This window comes from Sinocyclocheilus grahami, unplaced genomic scaffold, assembly GCF_001515645.1.
Source record: "Sinocyclocheilus grahami isolate Dianchi unplaced genomic scaffold, SAMN03320097.WGS_v1.1 scaffold166.1, whole genome shotgun sequence".
Classification (NCBI taxonomy): domain Eukaryota; kingdom Metazoa; phylum Chordata; class Actinopteri; order Cypriniformes; family Cyprinidae; genus Sinocyclocheilus; species Sinocyclocheilus grahami.
The window spans coordinates 1,212,626-1,232,992 of record NW_015505345.1 but is presented as its reverse complement, the minus strand read 5'-3'; the positions used below and the strand labels follow the sequence as shown (position 1 = coordinate 1,232,992).

At 37.2% G+C, this 20,367-nt stretch overlaps 1 protein-coding gene across 1 annotated transcript in view; it reads right to left on the bottom strand.

Moving 5' to 3' along the window:
- The window catches only part of LOC107593187 (tyrosine-protein kinase RYK-like), a 53,006-nt gene extending 37,431 nt beyond the window's left edge, over positions 1-15,575 (bottom strand). Inside the window, exon 1 of the mRNA XM_016282798.1 lies at positions 14,982-15,575. Coding sequence (XP_016138284.1) covers positions 14,982-15,201 — 220 coding nt within the window. The 5' untranslated portion in view covers positions 15,202-15,575. The remainder of the gene's footprint in view (positions 1-14,981) is intronic.
- Between the last annotated feature and the right edge of the window lie 4,792 nt (positions 15,576-20,367).

Here is a 20,367-nt window from a genome sequence, read left to right as displayed (position 1 = left end):
TTCCCACATCGTGACGTAGACATGTGGGGGCATGTTAGAATGAGCCATTTTAGGTAGGCGTGGTTGAATCTTAAAGGAACACTCCACTATTTTTGAAAATAGGCTCATTTTCCAACTCCCCTAGAGTCATTCATACATACATGCATACATGCACGCATGAAAGTATTCAGACCCCCTTAAATTTTTCACTCTGTTATATTGCAACCATTTGCTAAAATCATTTAAGTTATTTTTTTTCCTCATTAATGTACACACAGCACCCCATATTGACAGAAAAACACAGAATTATTGACTTTCTGTGTTTTTCTGTCAATATGGGGTGCTGTGTGTACATTAATGAGGAAAAAAAATTTACTTAAATGACTTTAGCAAATGGCTGCAATATAACAGTGAAAAATTTAAGGGGGTCTGAATACTTTCCGTACCCACTGTACATTAGGGGTGTAACGATACACATATTCGTATTGAACCGTTCGGTACGAGGCTTTCGGTTTGGTACACATTACAAACCGAGCGATTCGTTGGACTAATCCTATTACATGTAGAAATAATACAAGGTCAATATTAAGAAGATTTGGCATTTCCAATTAATGTAGGCCTGTACAGGCAACGTACTGTCTGCCCCGTGATAACCTCCTCTTGCCAGGGTGCGTCAAAAGACGATGATCTTGTATAAATGATAACCAGAGATATTGTCAAAAACATCAATTATGGTCAATATTAAGAAGATTTGGCATTTCCAATTAATGTAGGCCTGTTACATTCTTATTTTTATTAGGACTATTATTATTATTATTTTTATTATGAACAGTGTTGGGGAAAGTTACTTTTAAAAGTAATGCATTACAATATTGCGTTACTCCATAAAAAAGTAACTAAGTAAATTACGTTACTTAGTTACTTTTTATGGGAAGTAATGCATTACGTTACTTTTGCGTTACTTTTTAAATCTGGACAGGGCTTGCTTGTTTGTTTATAAAATAAAAAAGTTCTATTTTTGGCAAAAGTAAAAGCCTTTTCACACCAAAAGTGAAATGAATAAGCCTTAGGCTGAAGGGAAAGTAAATTTACATCCGTACAGTAGAATGCAAAAAAAAAGACAAATGTTTATCTAGATTAATTTGTGCTTATTAGTACGGTTGAACTGGATCATCGAAGGTCAGAAGCAAAGACACTGGTTAATAGAATGGGATTAAATACAAAGGGTATTTGTGTTGTTTAACATTTAATTATTGCAGGTTTGCGTCATATTCTGAGTTGCATTATTTTTATTCATTTTGAGGAATACTGAATCTGTGGGGGGGGGGAGGTTTGTGAGTGAGATGAATTAATGCATATCCATATTTATTTAGAACTACAGTAACATCTGATTTCTCTCAACATGGGGACAGGAGAGCTGTCAATCAATAAATTGGGAAAAAAATTTAACTTGCGTTACTTATTTGAAAAAGTAACTCAGATATTCTCTTGTAAATTAAAAAGTATTGCGTTACTTTACTAGTTACTTGAAATAAGTAATCTGATTACGTAACTCGCGTTACTTGTAATGCATTACCCCCAACACTGATTATGAATTTACTTTTATTATTTAATTAAAATTACAATAAATTTGCCCCGCAAAATAGATTACGCTATTTACTCCTCGATTATGTTGTGTGATAATGTTAAAAAAATGTCTTTTAAAACAGGTCTATATACACAATGAATTATAGGCCAATAATTAAAATATTAACTCGGCAGTCATCAATTAAAATCAATGAATAAAAAGCTTTAGCCTATTTCAAGCACCAACTTTAAAAAACAACCTGTTTAACACCAAATACGTTTCTTTTCTTCTTCTTTTTTTACCATGTGCGGGCCACAAGAGAAATATTAAGGGAATAAATGAAAACAGTTAGCTATATACCGTTATCGGCCAATAATCACATTTTATGACTTGATCGGTACTCACTACACTTGGCCGATCTCACGACGTGACGACGTACATGATGCGTGGGGACATAAATGATTTGGTACCGCAGTCATGTCATCGCCAGTGTGGAAATGCTATGACGTTTCGAGAAACAATGAAACATTTGCTATTTGTCGTGTATGTTTTGCATGATGATATGACGAATGGATGGTTAATTTGTAACAGCAGATTCAATGAGGTTAGAGCTGATCTGCGCCTCACTGCACACATTGCGGCCGCTCTAATCAATGCTTTGGTTTATACTGGCTAGCCATGGCACGTTTCTGAAGCGGATCTCCGTGCTGCTTGGCGAAAAATAGTCCTTTGTGAGTTGTCACAGCGTGGAGGACGGAACAAAACCTTGTCAGAGCCGTAAGGGATAACAGTAAAATAACGCGCTGATCGTGGGCTGCTTTTAAAATAACATTTCTTTATAGAACAAAATAGCCTATCTTCTTTAGCCATATTAGCCTACTCAATAGCATTAATACAGGCTTTACTCCTTTCAAACTTTATCTGGAATGTTACTGTTTCTGTCACTGCAACTTCCGAATCAGGCGAACAAACACACACACGAAATCTTCTGCCTCGGGGAAAAAAAAAGTATTAAAAAAAAAAAAATTTAGTTGCATCATTTATGATTTATTTTATCCACCCGTGACCCACCCGCAAATAATCAGAATGCATTTTTTATTACCCGACCCGCGGATTATCCGCAGCACCCGTGGATATAGGAAAAGCTAAATATGTTTGCTGCGTAAATCAGAAGGACTTACTGAAAATGCTAATTCATTCTCTGCCAGCAGGAGGTGCTTTAAAGCAGGAGAAACAGAGGTTTCCCCAGTAACAGCTGTACACAAAGCAGCGCTGAGCTCACAACCGCTGCTTTATCAGGCATATAACAGGCAAGATGAAATGAAAATGACATTGACATTTTCTAAAGATAGTCTTCCTTCAGAAATACAGTGATATAAAAACACCCGCACCTCGTTTTGATTTTTAAAAGTGCAGTACGTGTTCATGTTTATTCAACAAAGCCTTTTGGAAAATCGGTCAGTTTTGATATTGTGGCGAGTGCCACAAATAAATAAATGTATGGGAAACACATCCCACAGCACAACCACCTGAGCCCAACTTCAGTCTACTCATCACCTTAAAGGGATTCTATTATGCTTTTACACTTTTTGAATTTTAGTCAGCGTGTAGTGTGTATGTTTGGGCATAAAAAAGATCTTCAAACTTACATCTCAAAGTCCACTCCAAAGGGAGAGATTTCGTTTTAAAAAAATCCCTTTTCAAGAACTACAACGACCGGCTCGTTTGGACTACAGCATTTGTTTTCCGGGTTTTGTGATATCACAAAGCTGCCCTTTAGAATATCATTAAAATAATTCCTGCTTGCGGAAATTCGAATGGTTGGGGGGTGGGGAGGGGGGAGGGGCGAGGTTGTGGTTAGAACGCTTGGTTGAGTGCATCAGACAAGACAACGATGAAGAAGTGCTGCTGTAACCTCAAGTTTTCGCAAGTTATTACACATGCACCTGAATAATTATGTAAATATGTACGTATGTTACAATTATGAAAACATTTTATAATAAATTGTTGACAGTGCAATACTGGACAATGATGTAATTTGCAGAATTTACACTTCAATCATGAGACTAGTGTTTCCCATACATTGATTGCAGGTGTTTTTATATCACTGTATTTCTGAAGGAAACCGACTGTTTTCAGAAAATTGGATGTCATTTTCATTTAATCTTGCATGTAATATCTGATAAAGCAGTGTTTTTTTGAGCGGAGCGCTGCTTTGTGTACAGCCGTTACCGGGGAAACCTTGATCTCTACCACTCCAGCAGCGCCTCCTGCTGGCAGAGAATGAGTTTGCATATATATATGCCGCCTGGGAAACATTGGACTATGGTATAAATTAGAGATGCACGATTGCAATTTTCTTGGCCGATTCGGATTTCTGATTTTTTGTTAGTGTGATCTGCCGATACCATTTTTTGCCAATTCCGATTTTCTTTCTAAGAACTATAATTTATAGCATATCCAAACAAAATTTACTTTTCTTCAATGCAAAAAAATGTTTTTCATTTAAAAACACAAGTAAAAAGTCAGTAATAAAATAAGAACAAATAAAAAAAAAAAATTGCAAACAGCACAAATAAATGCAATAGAATAAAGAGAGCTATGAAACTAAGTTTTCAGGTTAAGCAAGTTTTTATTCAGTTAAGATGTAAATGTAAAATAACACATCCAGTGTTATTTTACATTTGATTACTTTAACTTCTTTAGTCTTCATTGTTAAAATTAAATCCAGATTAATGCTTACCATCAAAGTTATAAAACATTCAGTCAAGAGCAGAAAATTATTTTCTTTGTCTTTTGTTCTTTGATTAACATGACAGACAGCAGCAGGAATATTGGACTGCGGTCCCTTTAAGAGTTTATCCACGGACCCAGTATACTGTTACACAACATGCGTTCTCTTTCTCAACTATTGAACGTTCCAAAACTGACTGGATACTCGCCAAAACGGGCATTTTGACCATTTGTGTGTGTATTTGAACGTTTTAGCGCAGTTAGCCACTCATTTTGGTATTTGTGGCTCACAAGCTGTTTGAGACTAAGCATGGATTGTGCGCTCCACTAATATAGATCAGATATACCTGCTGAAATGACTAAAATAATGCGCAATACAAGCACTATTTAACCGGAGCGAATGAGACGCGTGTGAGCGAGAAGGGGTCGTCGGAGAGAAGAGAGCGAGAATGCGCGGCTGACGTTATTGCCTGTGCCGCTGGTAACAAAACGGATCGGCTTGAAATCGGAAAGAAGTGAGACTGACCGACCGATCACCGATCCGGGCCGATCACGAGGTAAATCGGCCGATTCCGATCCCTGGCAGATCGATCGGTGCATCTCTAGTATAAATAAATTCAACTATATAACAGTTTCAATGCAATGCATGTTATAATGTTAGAATTAAATAACAATAAAAATAATACATATGCACTTATCTGTATGCTATGCAGTTATTTTTAAGCGGTTGTTGACATCCTATCTAAAATGTGATTTAGCCAAACAAAAAAACAATAATGTTACCACTCTAATATGTCTTGCAATATCCGTGCAAAGGTTCTGCGCGATCCTCTTGTTCAATATTCTCTGGGTCTGAATCCGGCTCAAATTGATATGTCAATATTGACGCCATCCTGAACTAAACCGGAGCAGACGGAACTTGCTGCTTTGGCAAGGGACGGGGCAGTACTGAAACACCGTCTAAGCTGTTCGCCAATCACAACGCACTGGGACAGCTAACCAATCACATAACATTTCGTTTTTTGGCAGGTGGGCCTTCATCAAACCCGGTACTAATCGAGCCGTTTGTGCCATTATGGGGAGAAAGTTATTTTGTAAATTATGTAAAAAAGAATGCGTTTTTCGAACCACCAAGCATGAGAGCATGTTCTAGTACACCCCCAAAACAAATTCAAGACATTGTAAAAGAGCATAATAGGACCCCTTTAACTTTAACTGTGTTTGTAGCCAGGCGCGTGCGCCCGATGAAACCGTCTATATAAAGCTTGAAGCATCAGAATCTGCATTGGTATCGACCAATCACCATGACAAGAAATCGGTACTCCGTATCGGCTGCAAAAATCCTGATCGGAGCATCCCTAATTGAAGTAGATTGGTCTCTCATCATATTAAGAGAATATGCGGTGACAGATGCCAAAAGCTACGTCATTACTCCGTCATTCTATTTTTACTTTCACTTTCTGTATAGTGAATTGACTGAGATTAAGACGTTCACCGGCATAACTCTTGCACGAAGTTTGCACATTGCTTATGTGATATCCATTGGCTCGCCTCAATGGTTTAAAACAGAAATATTTGCAACATTTCGACGTAACCAATTAAAACTTGTTAACCACATATAAATACAGTCATTTTAACTAAACTTAGTTGATGGTGGTGCTTTTTTGGTCATTCTGTGTTTCAGTAAAAAAAATGGGAAAAAACTAACAATAATACTGGTAAGTTAATAATACTACGAATTCTACTAATAAGAACAATATAAAACACAGTAAGGATTAATGAGATGCTGGATTCATTAATATTAATCAGGTTGTGTGCATTCACTCGCATTGATTTGCTGAAATCAAAACAGGGACGATGATTGGTGAGCGCCAGCCAATGAGATTGTCGTTTGCGCATTAGTTCCGCCCACTACCAGAGAAACCGGCAGTTCTTAAAAGCTGAAGAATTCCGAAGGAACTCCGATAATTTGACAGGAAAATACAACAAAGAATATCGTTTACATGTAGAGCGTCAATTCTGCATGGTATGCAAGACTCCCTCGCTCAGTCTCTCTCTTTGCGTGTGAGAAAAAAGTAAAGTGACAGCGAGTCATGCGCCTTCACACTAGAGTTTACGGTACGCGAAATACAGGTGCGCTGCGCATCCATTGAGATGAACTGAAAAACATCACGGATCACTTGACAGAGTGAAACTCTGAAGCGCTCAGTCTGAGTGTTCGGCGAGTGAAAATATATCTGTGCTAAACTTATACTCCAACTCACACACTGGTGAGTAAAATATGAGAATTTATTAGCCAGTGGCTAATATTAGACATAATTTAGTCGCCCAGAGTGAAGATTTAGTCGCATATGTGAGTGATTTACTCGCAATGTAAAGGGTTTGTTGCCAACACACTGTTGTTGTGGATTGTTTTTTCAGTCTGTGAGTTGAAGTGACAGCAACAGAATTACATGTCCTTGAGAATAAGGTAACCTTGAAAATGCATAATTTGCATTCAAAACACCTCAGTTAAAGGTCTGAGGGTCAATGTGAGGCCCAACTACACAGAACCACCAGAATTAGCATACCATCAAAGCACTACAAGTATGAAGTGAAATGTTTCACTTAATTTTAAGTCCACTCGCGTATTCTCACAGCTGGACTTTACTTCAGGTTCTTTGATCAGTTTTAAAGCAGTGACAAACCTTTCTTTCAGTGCCCCATCACTGTGTTCAGCTCATTAATGAACATTAGTTTCCTGCAGGCCTGCTTTTCCTGAGGCCAGGGTCTGAGGGATCACTTGGACGGCTAGGCTTGAGTCTGTGGAAAGTGCATTGTATTGAAGAGACAGGTTCCAGATTGTCATGGCTGAGCTGTGGCAGCTTGGTAATGAATCTTGCTTGGTGCTCAAAAGGAGTCAGTGCCAGTCATTAATTACAACCACATGAGCCAGTCCTACTACAGCTGCCACCGCAGTCAAGCAAACAGAGCCTGTTCCGTAAGAGGTATCCTCAGAACTCTCCGCCTTCACTGGAACAACACAGCAGTACAGCTGCTGCTTAAGTAAACAATCTTCTACGGGTATGATACGAACAAGGGAGGGTTCGCTTACCCATTTGAGAAGGCGGCCAAGCTGGTTTATAGCTACAACACAGTACAACGTAGTTGAGAACTAAAGACACCGTGATAAGCCTATCCCCAATGAGACTAGTTTACTGTACACTTGAACAACTGGCAATGCCAAGTGTTGCATCCTAATAAACAAGTTTTATGCAGACTCAGATTTCAAACCTTTCATTCGACAGCTGTACATACGTGCATCTGCAATATGCAGGAAACCTCTCAGCTCAAGCTATAAATCTATAATTTTCACTATATATGATGAAATATAGGGGAGAGCGGGGTGATTTGAGCCTGCAGGGAAGTTGAGCCACCCCTTATTTCTAGGCAACCTTAAACAAAATTGGTGATGTGCCCACAAATATATGAAGAGTTATCCATTTTACTCACCCTGTGATAAAGAGAGGCCCTTGAAATAATTGGCAACTACATTTAGGTTCAAAACTTTTTTTTTGGCTGTTCAAAGTTATTTTTTTATGTTCAAGGACTCCTACTTCTTGTGTCTGAACAATTACAGACAAATCTGAAAAAATATCACATATGTGTTTGTGATTTAGAAAGTAATAATATGAGGTTATACTGTTAGCATGATGTTAGCTCTAAACTGTTGGATGATACAAGTTTGTTAAAAGGGTAGGAGTGGGGTAATTTGAGCAAAAAGCCCTGGGGTAAGCTGATCACCCCTTCTTATGCAAGTATTATTTTACTGTATTTCTGTTATATTTCATTAAATTTTAAACCAAACATTTTTAATTTCGTTGAATTAAGATTTTTCTGAAAATTTTAAATTGGCCTTGTTTATTAAAATTGGCCATTGAAGTTTTTATGAAATTGTATTTCCCTGCACAAGGCTCCAGTCCATCACAAGGCTCACAAATGGATTTTAAGAAGTCATTTATTTATTGAATATTTACTGAATTTCTCTTCTTTTGATATAGCATAAGCTGAAAATGTTCAGTTTTTTTTCTTCAGCATAATCAGTGGCACAGTACTTAAGGCCCCAATATACTTCAAACAAAGTTCGTTTTCGTTCTTCGTTTGGGGGCAAAAAGAATTTCGAAAAGGCTAAGCGACGGTATACTGTTTTCGAACATTCCAACATCCCCGCAACTGCTGGAGGCGGGTGTAGATTAAGGTAAATGTGTCGTGACGTTAGCGCGTATGCCCTAAACACAATAAAGATGCCATGATGGTGTATCTAGGTGTGAGACGGGTACCAATGGTCAGAATATTATAAACAAAAGAATAATGATTAGCAGCAACTCCGAGTCAAGTATCATGTTTGCAATACAAAAGAACCATTCCATTCCCATAATCAGTCTTTAAGTGTGAAATTAAAGGCGCAGTCTGAAAACTTTAGCATGATGTGGAAAAAATATTGGAGTCATCTCAATAACACAAACCTGTTTATTACTTTATTTTATTAGTGTTCATTTATTTGATTAAACTGGATAAATTATTACACCTTTTTATATTTTATGTGGCGTCATGATTTGATAAAAACAAAATGTTTATTATTGTATGTTCTTTTGGCATTTCATTTATTGTATATCTTTTACATTCGCTTATTGAAAGAACAACAACCGCAGCAGCAGCAGTATGGTGTAACATTTATTTAAAACATGTATTTGGTACTTGCTACCAAATCTTATATATATATATATATATATATATATAGTTATATTTTTACTCTTTCCTTTCATTCTTTTCATGGCTTTGGAAAACTTGCATCTGATGTTTCTCTACGTCGCTTTTTGCATAACTCCGGGTCGTCGGCACCAAGCTTTGTTGCAATTTCTTTAGGAATTAAATGCTTTCTCTGAATCTTTAAAGTCTCTCCGCGAGCGATCGTACAGGTGCGGCTATATCTGTGGCAGTTCAGCTATTCGACACAGTGTATTTATGTTGCTAGTGACTTGGAGATGTTGTTCTCCTGCCTGACCTCCGCTGAATGAGAAAAAAAACGACAAAAAAAAAATTGCACGTCAAAGAAAGTGGGGTTCCAGAACACACCCACCGATTGCATAATCGCCACGGACCAAATGGTATCTCAAAGGTGTTTAGGAGCCAAAACGAACTCCCCCCGAAAGTTCGCTTTGGTGAGCTGTTTCGAACTGCCGAAAACGAACTCAAAACAAACTTCGTTTCAGCCCAATTTTGTTCGAAATTACGTCGTCATAGTTCGTTCTTCGATTTCTTTTGAAGTATATTGGGGCCTTTACCCTCTCCCTAGGCTCAATTTACCCCTCACTGGGGGCAAGATGAGCAAAGAGACCACTTTTATTTGGAAAGCCATATTTTTAAAATAGTTTATTTTAGATTCAAAAAGTGATTATTCCCAAAGTTTATGTACAAAGTTGGACCCATTAATGCCATGTGCTCACTTTAAACACACCGTAAGTAAAAACTAGCTCAACTCACCCCGCTCTCCCCTATAAGATGAAATGTCCAAAATTTCATCTTAACTATTATAAGGCGACCCAGAGTATGCAATTTTTGCATGTGGTTTCGGTCGTTCCTACATTTTGTTGTGAATTAAGAATACAATTTATTGGTGAATTATGATTTGTTTGAGAAAATGTTTGCATGCACATTTCATGCACAAATGTGCGCACATGCACACTTAAGAAAATGAGACCCAGTATACTCCACAGACAAGAAAAATCAATTAAAAATTTAAAGAAATTCAAAATAATTTATAAATCAAAGCCAATCAGAAGAGTGTGCATACGGTCTCATTCTCTCTTCAAGCACTCACCACAAAATAAAATAAAATAAAAAAATCAGTTTGAACATTCTTGTTTTCTTTAAATTACTTTCTAAGATCTGAGGTAAATTACTAATGGTCTTTTTAATGATCGCGGTCAAAATCACGCAAAATAATATTCAAACTCAAATGAAACCTTCACTAACACACAACCAGGCTGCCAGTCACAACATCGCAGACATAGAAGTCCTTCCAGAAATAGAATCCCTTGTCGATTACTGCATATTTCCATCATAGTTAGTATTAGTAATGAAATAGTGAAAAACGATTTGACATAAAAGTGCTTCCCAACTATCCCTCAAGTTTTGTGGCGAGTCAGTGGACACACTTCATTAAACGAGATCTCCTCATAACACTATAAATTCAGTCGCATGTCCATTCTTGCTGTTTTTCTGAGTGTCAGGATCAACCCTGCATAAACACATCGATTTAAATCAGCAACTTGCTCACCTCCCTTTCACGCTGCCATGGAAACTACTGATAAAAGACTGGGCCAGGCCAAATACCTCAACCTCTTGAGGTCTCTCCTAATATGGAGTTTCCCCTTTTTACGTTTCATAGGCAGCAAGTTTACATCGTAAATCAGAGTGGATGTGTTTCATGACCTAAACATTCGATGTATTGCCATATACTGTGCAAGGCCATCTAATGATCCCCCAAAATAACTCTGACAGAAGAGGGCTGACGCTGTCTGTTAGCAATGAAGAGCTGGATAGTTGAGATTTTTCATCCCTGTGGTGTTGGGACTCTGAAGGAGAGAGTGAAAGCTTTCTCTCTTCACTACAACAGCATGAGTCCTTAAATAGTGTGTGGTAGTGTTGGGTTGTTCTTGAACGATTCGTTAATTTTCTCGGGGAGTGATTCGTTCAGTCACGCATCCGCAAAATCCTATAGGTTCTGTACTGGAATTAGTCAAGTAGTTCACCTGTTTCGAGTCTTCAGGTTTTTCCGAGTCATTCGTTCATCACGTGACAGCCCCATAAGTTTAACCTATGCAGTCTGTGGGGCTGTCACGTGATGAACGAACGTCTCAAACCCAAAGACTTGTCAGATAAGAAGGTGAGCTAATCATAGACTGAAGACCCAGGTAAACAATGAATTAATCTTTTCTGCTTCTTATAGCAGTTTTGTGTTGTTTGTAGTGTGATCAACCTTTGCGTAAATAGTAGATGTGTTAGGGAAGTAATTATATTTTGCTAAAATGAACGAAATGACTCGAAAAAAAGATTCATTAATTTTGCTGAACGAGACTCAAAGGTCCGAGTCGGTAAAATGATCCGAACTTCCCATCACTAGTGTGTGGTAATATGCTGAAGTCACACACAGACTTAAACATTCAGCACATGAATCACAACAATGGTAAAAATTCAATTTCATTTATTTTCATTAATTGTAACAACAACAACCATTTTATTTGCTCTTTTTGTTGTGCTACTACTGACACAAGACAGCAAATAAAATTGGCAAATAAAATCAACAACTGTAAAACAAAGCAACTGCATAATTTATTCATGCCGCAATGCACTCTGGGAGTCAGTGAGTAGCTATACTAAGTCATGAGTAAACCTAAATGAAAGGATCAAGTACCCCCTACAGTCCTTTTTTTAGTTACTAGAACTCTCGTGTAAGTAAACTATACTAACTAAGCATTTGTCAGTACAACATACTATACCTATTTCAATTTACTTAGTTTTTTCAAGGCAATTGGGTTGCATGTTTTTTTTTTGTTTTTTGTTTTTTTAAGTAAGCCCAACTAATTAGATTTTAAGCACGCGCATGACACCACCATTTTCAAAGATTCCCGTATTGGGTGTTTACACTGAAACGATAACGGTGGCGTTTTCAAAAACTTGCACTTTGAAACCCGGTTTTCAAAAATATAGTTTCAGTCCCCAAAACGCCGCTGTCGTGTAAACGAATAGGCAAAACGTATAAAAATTTTCCCGTTTTTGGCTGAAAACATTGTCGTGTAAACGGCCCCTCAGTCTACTGCAGCATAACAAGGTGGTTTTGATTCCAAGATGGCCAGCACCCATTGTTGAACCAGACAGAGAGGGGAAAAAAATAATGTTAACAGAGAATGACACAGTGATTGTTGGCAATTCTTATGTGAAGTTAATGTACATGACATAAAACCTTCAGGTTCAAAATGAATGCAGTCTGAGTAGGTTTAAGGATCCCAGAATGCACAAAAACAAAGTGACACAGCAGCAGAAGAGCGAAGGGGCAAATGACAATGAAGACAATGTTTTTTTTTTTTAAAGAGCAGCTCCATTCCACTTACCCTAAAATAAAATTTAAAGCGCTCCATTCCAGCACCCATCACAAGAGAAATGCCAGAGCACCCCACATAAAACTACAGGCGACATGTTGATTATAATAACCTGATATGATCATCAAAGAATGTAAAAGCCCACCATAAAGTTCATCAATCATCAATGAGGAGACACGGCAATGCAGAGCACCCAGAAAGAGGCACTCATAGCTATGAGCTCTGTTCCCAAAGCCAGTCGTGACAAAAAATATGCAGGTCAGCTTTACAGAGGATAACAGAGGTATGAGACCAGAGGGGGACAATCATCTTTCAAACCTGTTTGCATTTCAGAAAAGCTCAAATAAACCCACATTGTGCCTTCACATTTGGATTCTTATTACCAACATTCAAAGAAAACCCTTTCCATTTGAATTACCTTAAACCAGGTACAATAGGTTTAAGTTGTATTCTTTAAATATATTAACATTATATCGGCCCTCATGCTCTTTTTAGATACCAGAATCAGCCGTTAATATACCAACATTGATCAAAAACTAAACATGTCTTGAACATCTGGTTAGTTTACATCGTTTACAAAATTCAAAGCATTCAAATGTAAAAAGTTTAAGTACACTGCCTCATTTGAAACCTTATACTCCATATGGCAACATTCAGAGTTCAAGCTTTGAAGCTAAATGCTACCGCATTTGCATCACATTACATAAATGCCAAATATAATTTTGGTTTTATTTTCAGTTTAATAGAAATTGCTCTCAATTTGAGCTGAAAGGGTAAACCCTCAAAACAAGCTCAAACAAGGCTGCTTCAAAATGTCCTCGTCTCCGCTTCCTCTTTCCAGCAGGAAATTGATGCTCCAGCCCCCAACCCTTTCATTAACTACGCTGTGACATTAGCAATGATAATGACTGCTTATTGGCCCAGTCACAAATACCCGGCAATTAACAACCACTATTCAGTTCTCACTGCATTAATCACAGTGGTGCTGAACCAAAAATCTACTCTGAATACAAACATATCAAGGGCATCCCAAAGATTTTTATCTTCAAGAACAATGAATGCATTAAATTATTCAGAGTACAAAACATCTAGTTTGGTCCTTTAGTCTGGAAAGAGGACTATATTCTGCACAAATTGTTTTAAGCAGAGCCATCAAGTCAAACAAACACAACATGTTGTTAACTAACTGCCTAATTATACTGTACATATAGTTTTCCATTAGGATTACAAGCATGTGAGAAATGTATGAAAATGCACTCTCTTGCATTTAACCCTATAAAGCCAACTGTATCATATTTGATGCATGAATTTCTAAGGCCTCTAAATTACAAACACGATCAAAACTTTGCTGAAAAATCTGCTGTACAAAATCCTGCTTCTACAGGACCTTCCATACTTTTTTTAAAAGAAAATCACGTAAAAATATGAGTATCAAATATATACAACAGGCTTTTGATGAATATCAAATATATACAACAGGCTTTTGATGAAATCTATTTGTACATCTCTCAATCAGCATTGTAGTGCATTGTATTTGACCCCCAAAAATACAGAAATTTGATAATTTCTACAGGACCTTCCATACTTTTTTTTAAAAGAAAATCACGTAAAAATATGAGTATCAAATATATACAACAGGCTTTTGATGAAATCTATTTGTACATCTCTCAATCAGCATTGTAGTGCATTGTATTTGACCCCCAAAAATACAGAAATTTGATAATAAAACTAGACATTTAAATGTCACCATACTAAGACATATTATTGAGAGATATAGAGTGACAACAACGCATTTTATGCAAGTAGTCTGCTATACAGTTATAAAAATCTGATTCTCATTACAAGCTTAAAGAATTGGATTAAGCACTTTTTGGTTATATACTAACGGCGGCATGCGTTCCAGGGTTAAATGTGCCTTGCATTTACAGTGTTTACTGACTGGTCTGACATAAAGCAGTAAAACTTCTGAGGAAAAATCCATTGTGTGGCTTTTGTGTCAACTAATTCTGACACACACCAATGAGAATGAATGACTCCGATCAGCTCATACACCTCTGCTCAGTATCTTGTACATGTGAGTGATCTAAACCTTACAAATCACCACACAATTAACTCAAGCATGGAAAGCATTGGAACACTTAGAAAACTTTCAAGCAACCAGTTTCGACCTAATGACAAACCCAATGGGGTCTTTCATTCTTGTTAAATAGCATGCTGAATAATAACCTCCCAGAACTACTTTCACATGTGCATTTTGAAACATTTCTGGGCAGATATTAGCGATTAAACTGAGTTTACAAGGACGCCGCGGATTGTGTTGGCCTATCAAAGCTAACATATTGAGAGCTAACCAACTACAACAACGTTTTTAGCAGTCTGTGAGCATGTTTGTAACTACTTGTGTCCGTCTGGACACTAAACACACACAAGAGTTAGCTTTTAGCAGTTAGTTAGAAGCAATGAAGTTAGTTTGACAGAGTGCCAAAAACTTCTAGTTCCAAGCAAAACTTTGGAAAGAGCAGGAATATAGTTGAGCAGACGGAGAAATAAAGTATACGCACCCAGGAGTTTCTTGACCTCTTCCTCGCTCATGAAGACGTTCACATTCGGCCTGTTGTTATTGTTTATGCCCGGTGCATTGCTCGGGTTGGCGAGGCATCGGGCCCCTTCGACAAGCAGGAGGAGATAGAAACCCCCTAGTCTCCACAGTACCGTATGCGGCCAGCCCCGGGACACCGCCGACGCCGCGCCTCCACCGGAGCCCCGCGCTTGCGGAAACATCACAACCCACCGTCGCGTCAAAAAGTCTCTGCGATCGAACTGCGCCACGGAACCTCATCCAAAGCTCGAGCTACTTCTTCCCGAGGGCGACATGCTACTAGGTTTGATGACGGCGCTCTCTGTCGACCCCTCACCCGCCGCCGATAGCCGTCCAGCTAACTTCTGCTAGCTCGCGCTCAATCTCTGTGGCGGGACCAGTTGGACGCTATTAAAGCGCTGTGTTTTTCCTGCGAGAAAGTCCTTAAGCTTCTATTTCTTCAAATAAAAAGTCGGGGGACAAGTCACAAATACTATCCCAAACAAACAGCTCTTAAAAGTGTCCTCCAGCTCTGTCCTTTCATGGTCTTTTCCACCCCCGCCCCCCGCAATCTCAGTTTTCATTGAAGAAAGGGGCGGTTGGGGGGAGGGAGGGGGGTCATTTAAAACTAGTGCTGGGGTGCTGTGTGTTTAATGTAATGATAATAATACAGGCAGGTGACAACTGTGAGCTTTTACCTACGCCAGTTACTGTACTGCCTGTTGAATCAGTTTGATTTCAAACTCATTTTTGAAAAATATGAAAGTATGCGTTAAATAAAAAATACTACATTAAGTTTTCAGCTTTCCAGAGGTGGACAGAAGTGAAGCATTTTTACTCTGCTGTAAAAGTACTTTTCAAGTGTCTGTATTTTATCAGTGTTTTTCTTTAGAAAACTTTTACTTCACAACATTCCAAAGCATAATATTGTAGCCTACTTTTTACTGCACTACGTTTCATATTAAATATCATTTAATAGCCTTCTTAATTACATTAGAAATGTAGTACTTTCTTTTACTCGAGTAAAAGTAATTCAATGTTTTACTTGAGTAAAAGAAAGTACTATTTTAATTGATCATATTAAATGTTCTTAAGTATCGAAGGTAAAAATAAATATTTTATTTATGAAATGTAGTGCAGTAAAAAGTACATTATGCTTTGGAATGTAGTGAAGTAAAAAGTTTTCCAAAGAAAAACACTGATACTGATACAGATACTTTTTTACATTGACTTGAGTAAAGTAAAATACTTCACTGTCCACCGCTGCTTTCAACCAAAGTAAAAGTTAAGAAACAAAAGTATCTAAATGTTTCATTGTACCTCTACATTAAAATGTATAAAGTTAAAATGTAATGTGGCTCTTTACATCAATATTGTTTTTTTCTTTTTGATTGTTTTAAAATGCAGCCATAACAAAGTACATAATTAGGCTATATTAAAATAGCATTGTATTACATAGGCTACTTAAATTGCAACACTAGTTTTATGGAATATACAGTGAGGGATCTGTGACCTGAAAAGGATTGAAGATATAATCTCAAACATTACAATATACCTGAAATTAATAATAATATTGTTACGGGGCTGACGAGACGTGAGACGTGCGGATCCATATGCAAAGCTTTATTGAGCAGAGAGGTCAGAAGCACAGGCAGGGTCAAACAGTGGCAAACAGGTATATGGCGGGCAAGACACAAGAATAGTCCTAGGGCTAGCGTAGGTCGATGAACGGCAAACAGAATCAGAAGGGACAAGACTAAAGGGAGAAATCCAGGAAACCAGGCGAAGATCAGGAACCGAGAAAACAGGCTAGGCTAGGCTAACGAGGGCTCTGTAGAGTAGCTATCAAGAGATAGGCGCTAAACAATATTCGGCGGCGGGAAGGGATCAGAGTGAGTGTTAAATAGTGAGTGAGTGATATGAAACAGCTGTGTGCAATCAGTGCTGTGTGCAATCAGTGCAATGAATGATGGGATATGTAGTCCGGGATGATATGCAACAGTGTGTAGTGCGAGAGTCAATGAAAATGGAAAGGGTGACCTCTGAAGGCTAGCAGACGGAAGTTCATGGACCGGATACGTAACAAATATCACTTTAAAAAACTTAAATTATTAAGATTGATTTTATTTTATTACTATTTCTCCAATTATATCACTAAGAATAATTATTTGATAAATCTCTGATGGATGAACAAGAACCTTTGTATCAGTTTGTTTCCTTAAATTGCAAATAGTTGTTTGTAATATGCAAAGAAACCATCATAAAGCTGATTATAGCCTTTATCCCATTTATACGATTTTGTTCTCTGTTTGTATACATTGTCTCTTGCACTGAGCTGGTTACTGCTTTCGCAACCTCATACTTATGCACTTTTTATAGAACACGATAGTACATATTTATGCACATATTTATAGACATATTGTTATTTGCATTTCTGCACTCTCAGACAAAAGCTGTCAGTGGGGTGGTAAAAAAAAAAGCTACACGTGTACATAAAGGTTCCCTATTAGTACTTGCATATTTGCACATATTAGTACCTAAAGTGTACATATTAGTACCTAAAAGGTACAAAAGTGTACCTTTTTGAAAAGATATCACCCCAGTGACAGCTTTTGTACCTTTTTTTCTGAGATTGTGGTCAGAGCTAACCATTTAATTGGCTTTCTTTGTAGTTGTACTTTGCACAATGACAATAAAGCTGAATCTAATCTAATCTAATGGCATAAATGCAATAACTTCAGTCCAATCCTTTGTGTAAATGCTTTCTTCAAAGACACATTGAGATATACCGTAACCATCTACTTCCTGTGTCACTGCTTACCTGGGACCGTAGACTTGAAGTTCAGTGAGCAAGATCCATGATATTTCACAAAGCCAGCCAAACAGTTTCAGGAAATTTTGCCTCATGAAAGGCAATTTTTTAAAATATATAAATACAACATAGCGACACCTTGTGGCAATTAAGGGTCTAGCATAACCTCATTGGTTATTTATTCTAAAACTCAAAATCTGTTTTCTGGATAAGAATGCCCAGCACTAAAGTTTATCAGTTAAAAACTTAATATAAAAACTATATATTCTTTTCCTTAAAAAGTGAAGAGACCATGAAGCTTTAACATTTTTATTATTAAAATATTCAACTACAAAAACAGACTATAAACACTATTTACATGGTAGCTAGCAGACAGTTTTCCTTTACACAAACAGAAACAATGGTATGACATTTCCCCCCCAGTATTTTGTATGAACTTGCTGTAGGAGAGAACCAGGCTTGAATGAATGGTTGAATGAAAATACTTGTAGGTTTTGGAGACTGAACAGGCAATTCAGGCAACAGGCAAAAAAAAAAAATTATTTCCCTGAGGGACTTGACGGTCAATATCACATAATATTTACATTTGAGGTATGCTATTTGATGCAGATAACTCCTAAATCAAATGTTTAAGATCATCTACAGATCTCAGCCTTTATTCTTCTACGAATCCTCTCAGAAAGCTCCTAATTCATCTTAAAAATTAAGAATCGTAGCTTAAGAGTGATTCAGGACCAATCTGAGAACAAATTTTGAGTGAAAAAAACGACAAAAATGTTCATCTTAGTGAGGAGGTGGGGCTGACCACATTGCTGGGTATGACACATTCTTCTGAAGACTGTGATTAGTTGTCCAAGAAGGGAAAAAAAGAACACTTAAATAGGGTCTATTATAAGCCTTCACTTTGAAATTACAGTTAAATATATATAAATATACATACGCACACAAAAATTGATTAGACCACCTGTCATAATAAAGTGAGAAAACAAATATTTTAGGAATCTGTCAAAAACTTTTTCAAAACTAAAAATGGTCATTTATTGGGCAAATAAACTGAAACAACTAAATAGTCTTCTATTATTCTAGTATTCACACATAATAACAAAAACCCTATATTTTATTTTTATTTTATATGCCCTCCTTTCGCCTTGAAAACAGCTTGCATTCTTGCTGCCATTGTTTTTATATACTTTTCCACAGTCTCTATTGTTACTGACTTTCAAATAGTTTCTAGTTGTTCCCAAAGACTTGCTTTTGATTAAACTTTTGTGTGATCTATCTTTGAATCCATTAAATCCCAACAATAATTATATTTTAGCATTAGAAATACTACTGTGCCTAAAGAGCTTACACATACTGGTGGATTAATCATTACAGAAACATACAAAATCATTTTGGCAATCATCAATACTATTATTTTAGGGCAGCTGTGGCGCAAACCTTACATTGGGTGGTGGTCTAATAAATTTGTTAAGCACTGTATATATAGTTGTCATGTCTCTAATAAGATGGGTCACAAACATGATCTAATCTAGCATCTTATTAAGTCACTGTCATCCATTGTCTCAAACACATTTCTTCTCCCTCTTCATCTTTCGCCCATTTTCTCCTCTGCTAAAGAAACTCTTAAAGGGTTAGTTCACCCAAAAATTAGGCAGCGTTTTACTCACCCCCGAGGCATCCTAGGTGTATATGACTTTCTTCTTTCAGACGAATCCATTCGGAGTTATATAAAAAATTGTCTTTGATCTTTCAAGCTGTTTAAAAGCCGATCTCATACGTCATTCCCCCGGAACTACTTCTGTTTACAACAGTGAGTGCAAGCTAGATTCAAGTGATTATTACATTTTGAATATTTATATATATATATTTTTTTCTTACAAAATCGCATCGATTCGCTACAGAAGGCCTTTGTTCACCCCCCGGAGCCGTGTGAGACACTTTTTTTATGGATGGGCGATTTTTATTTAAGTTATTTTAGACTGAAGCAATGCAACACCCGCTGAGTGGCATTAAACAGCTTGAAAGATCAAAGACCATTTTTAATATAACTCTGACTGGATTCGTCTGAAAGAAGAAAGTCATATACACCTAGGATGCCTCGGGGGTGAGTAAAACGCTGCCTAATTTTTGGGTGAACTAACCCTTTAAGAGTTTCTTTAGCAGAGGAGAAAATGGGCGAAAGATGAAGAGGGAGAAGAAATGTGTTTGAGACAATGGATGACAGTGACTTAATAAGATGCTAGATTAGATCATGTTTGTGACCCATCTTATTAGAGACATGACAACTATATATACAGTGCTTAACAAATTTATTAGACCACCACCCAATGTAAGGTTTGCGCCACAGCTGCCCTAAAATAATAGTATTGATGATTGCCAAAATGATTTTGTATGTTTCTGTAATGATTAATCCACCAGTATGTGTAAGCTCTTTAGGCACAGTAGTATTTCTAATGCTAAAATATAATTATTGTTGGGATTTAATGGATTCAAAGATAGATCACACAAAAGTTTAATCAAAAGCAAGTCTTTGGGAACAACTAGAAACTATTTG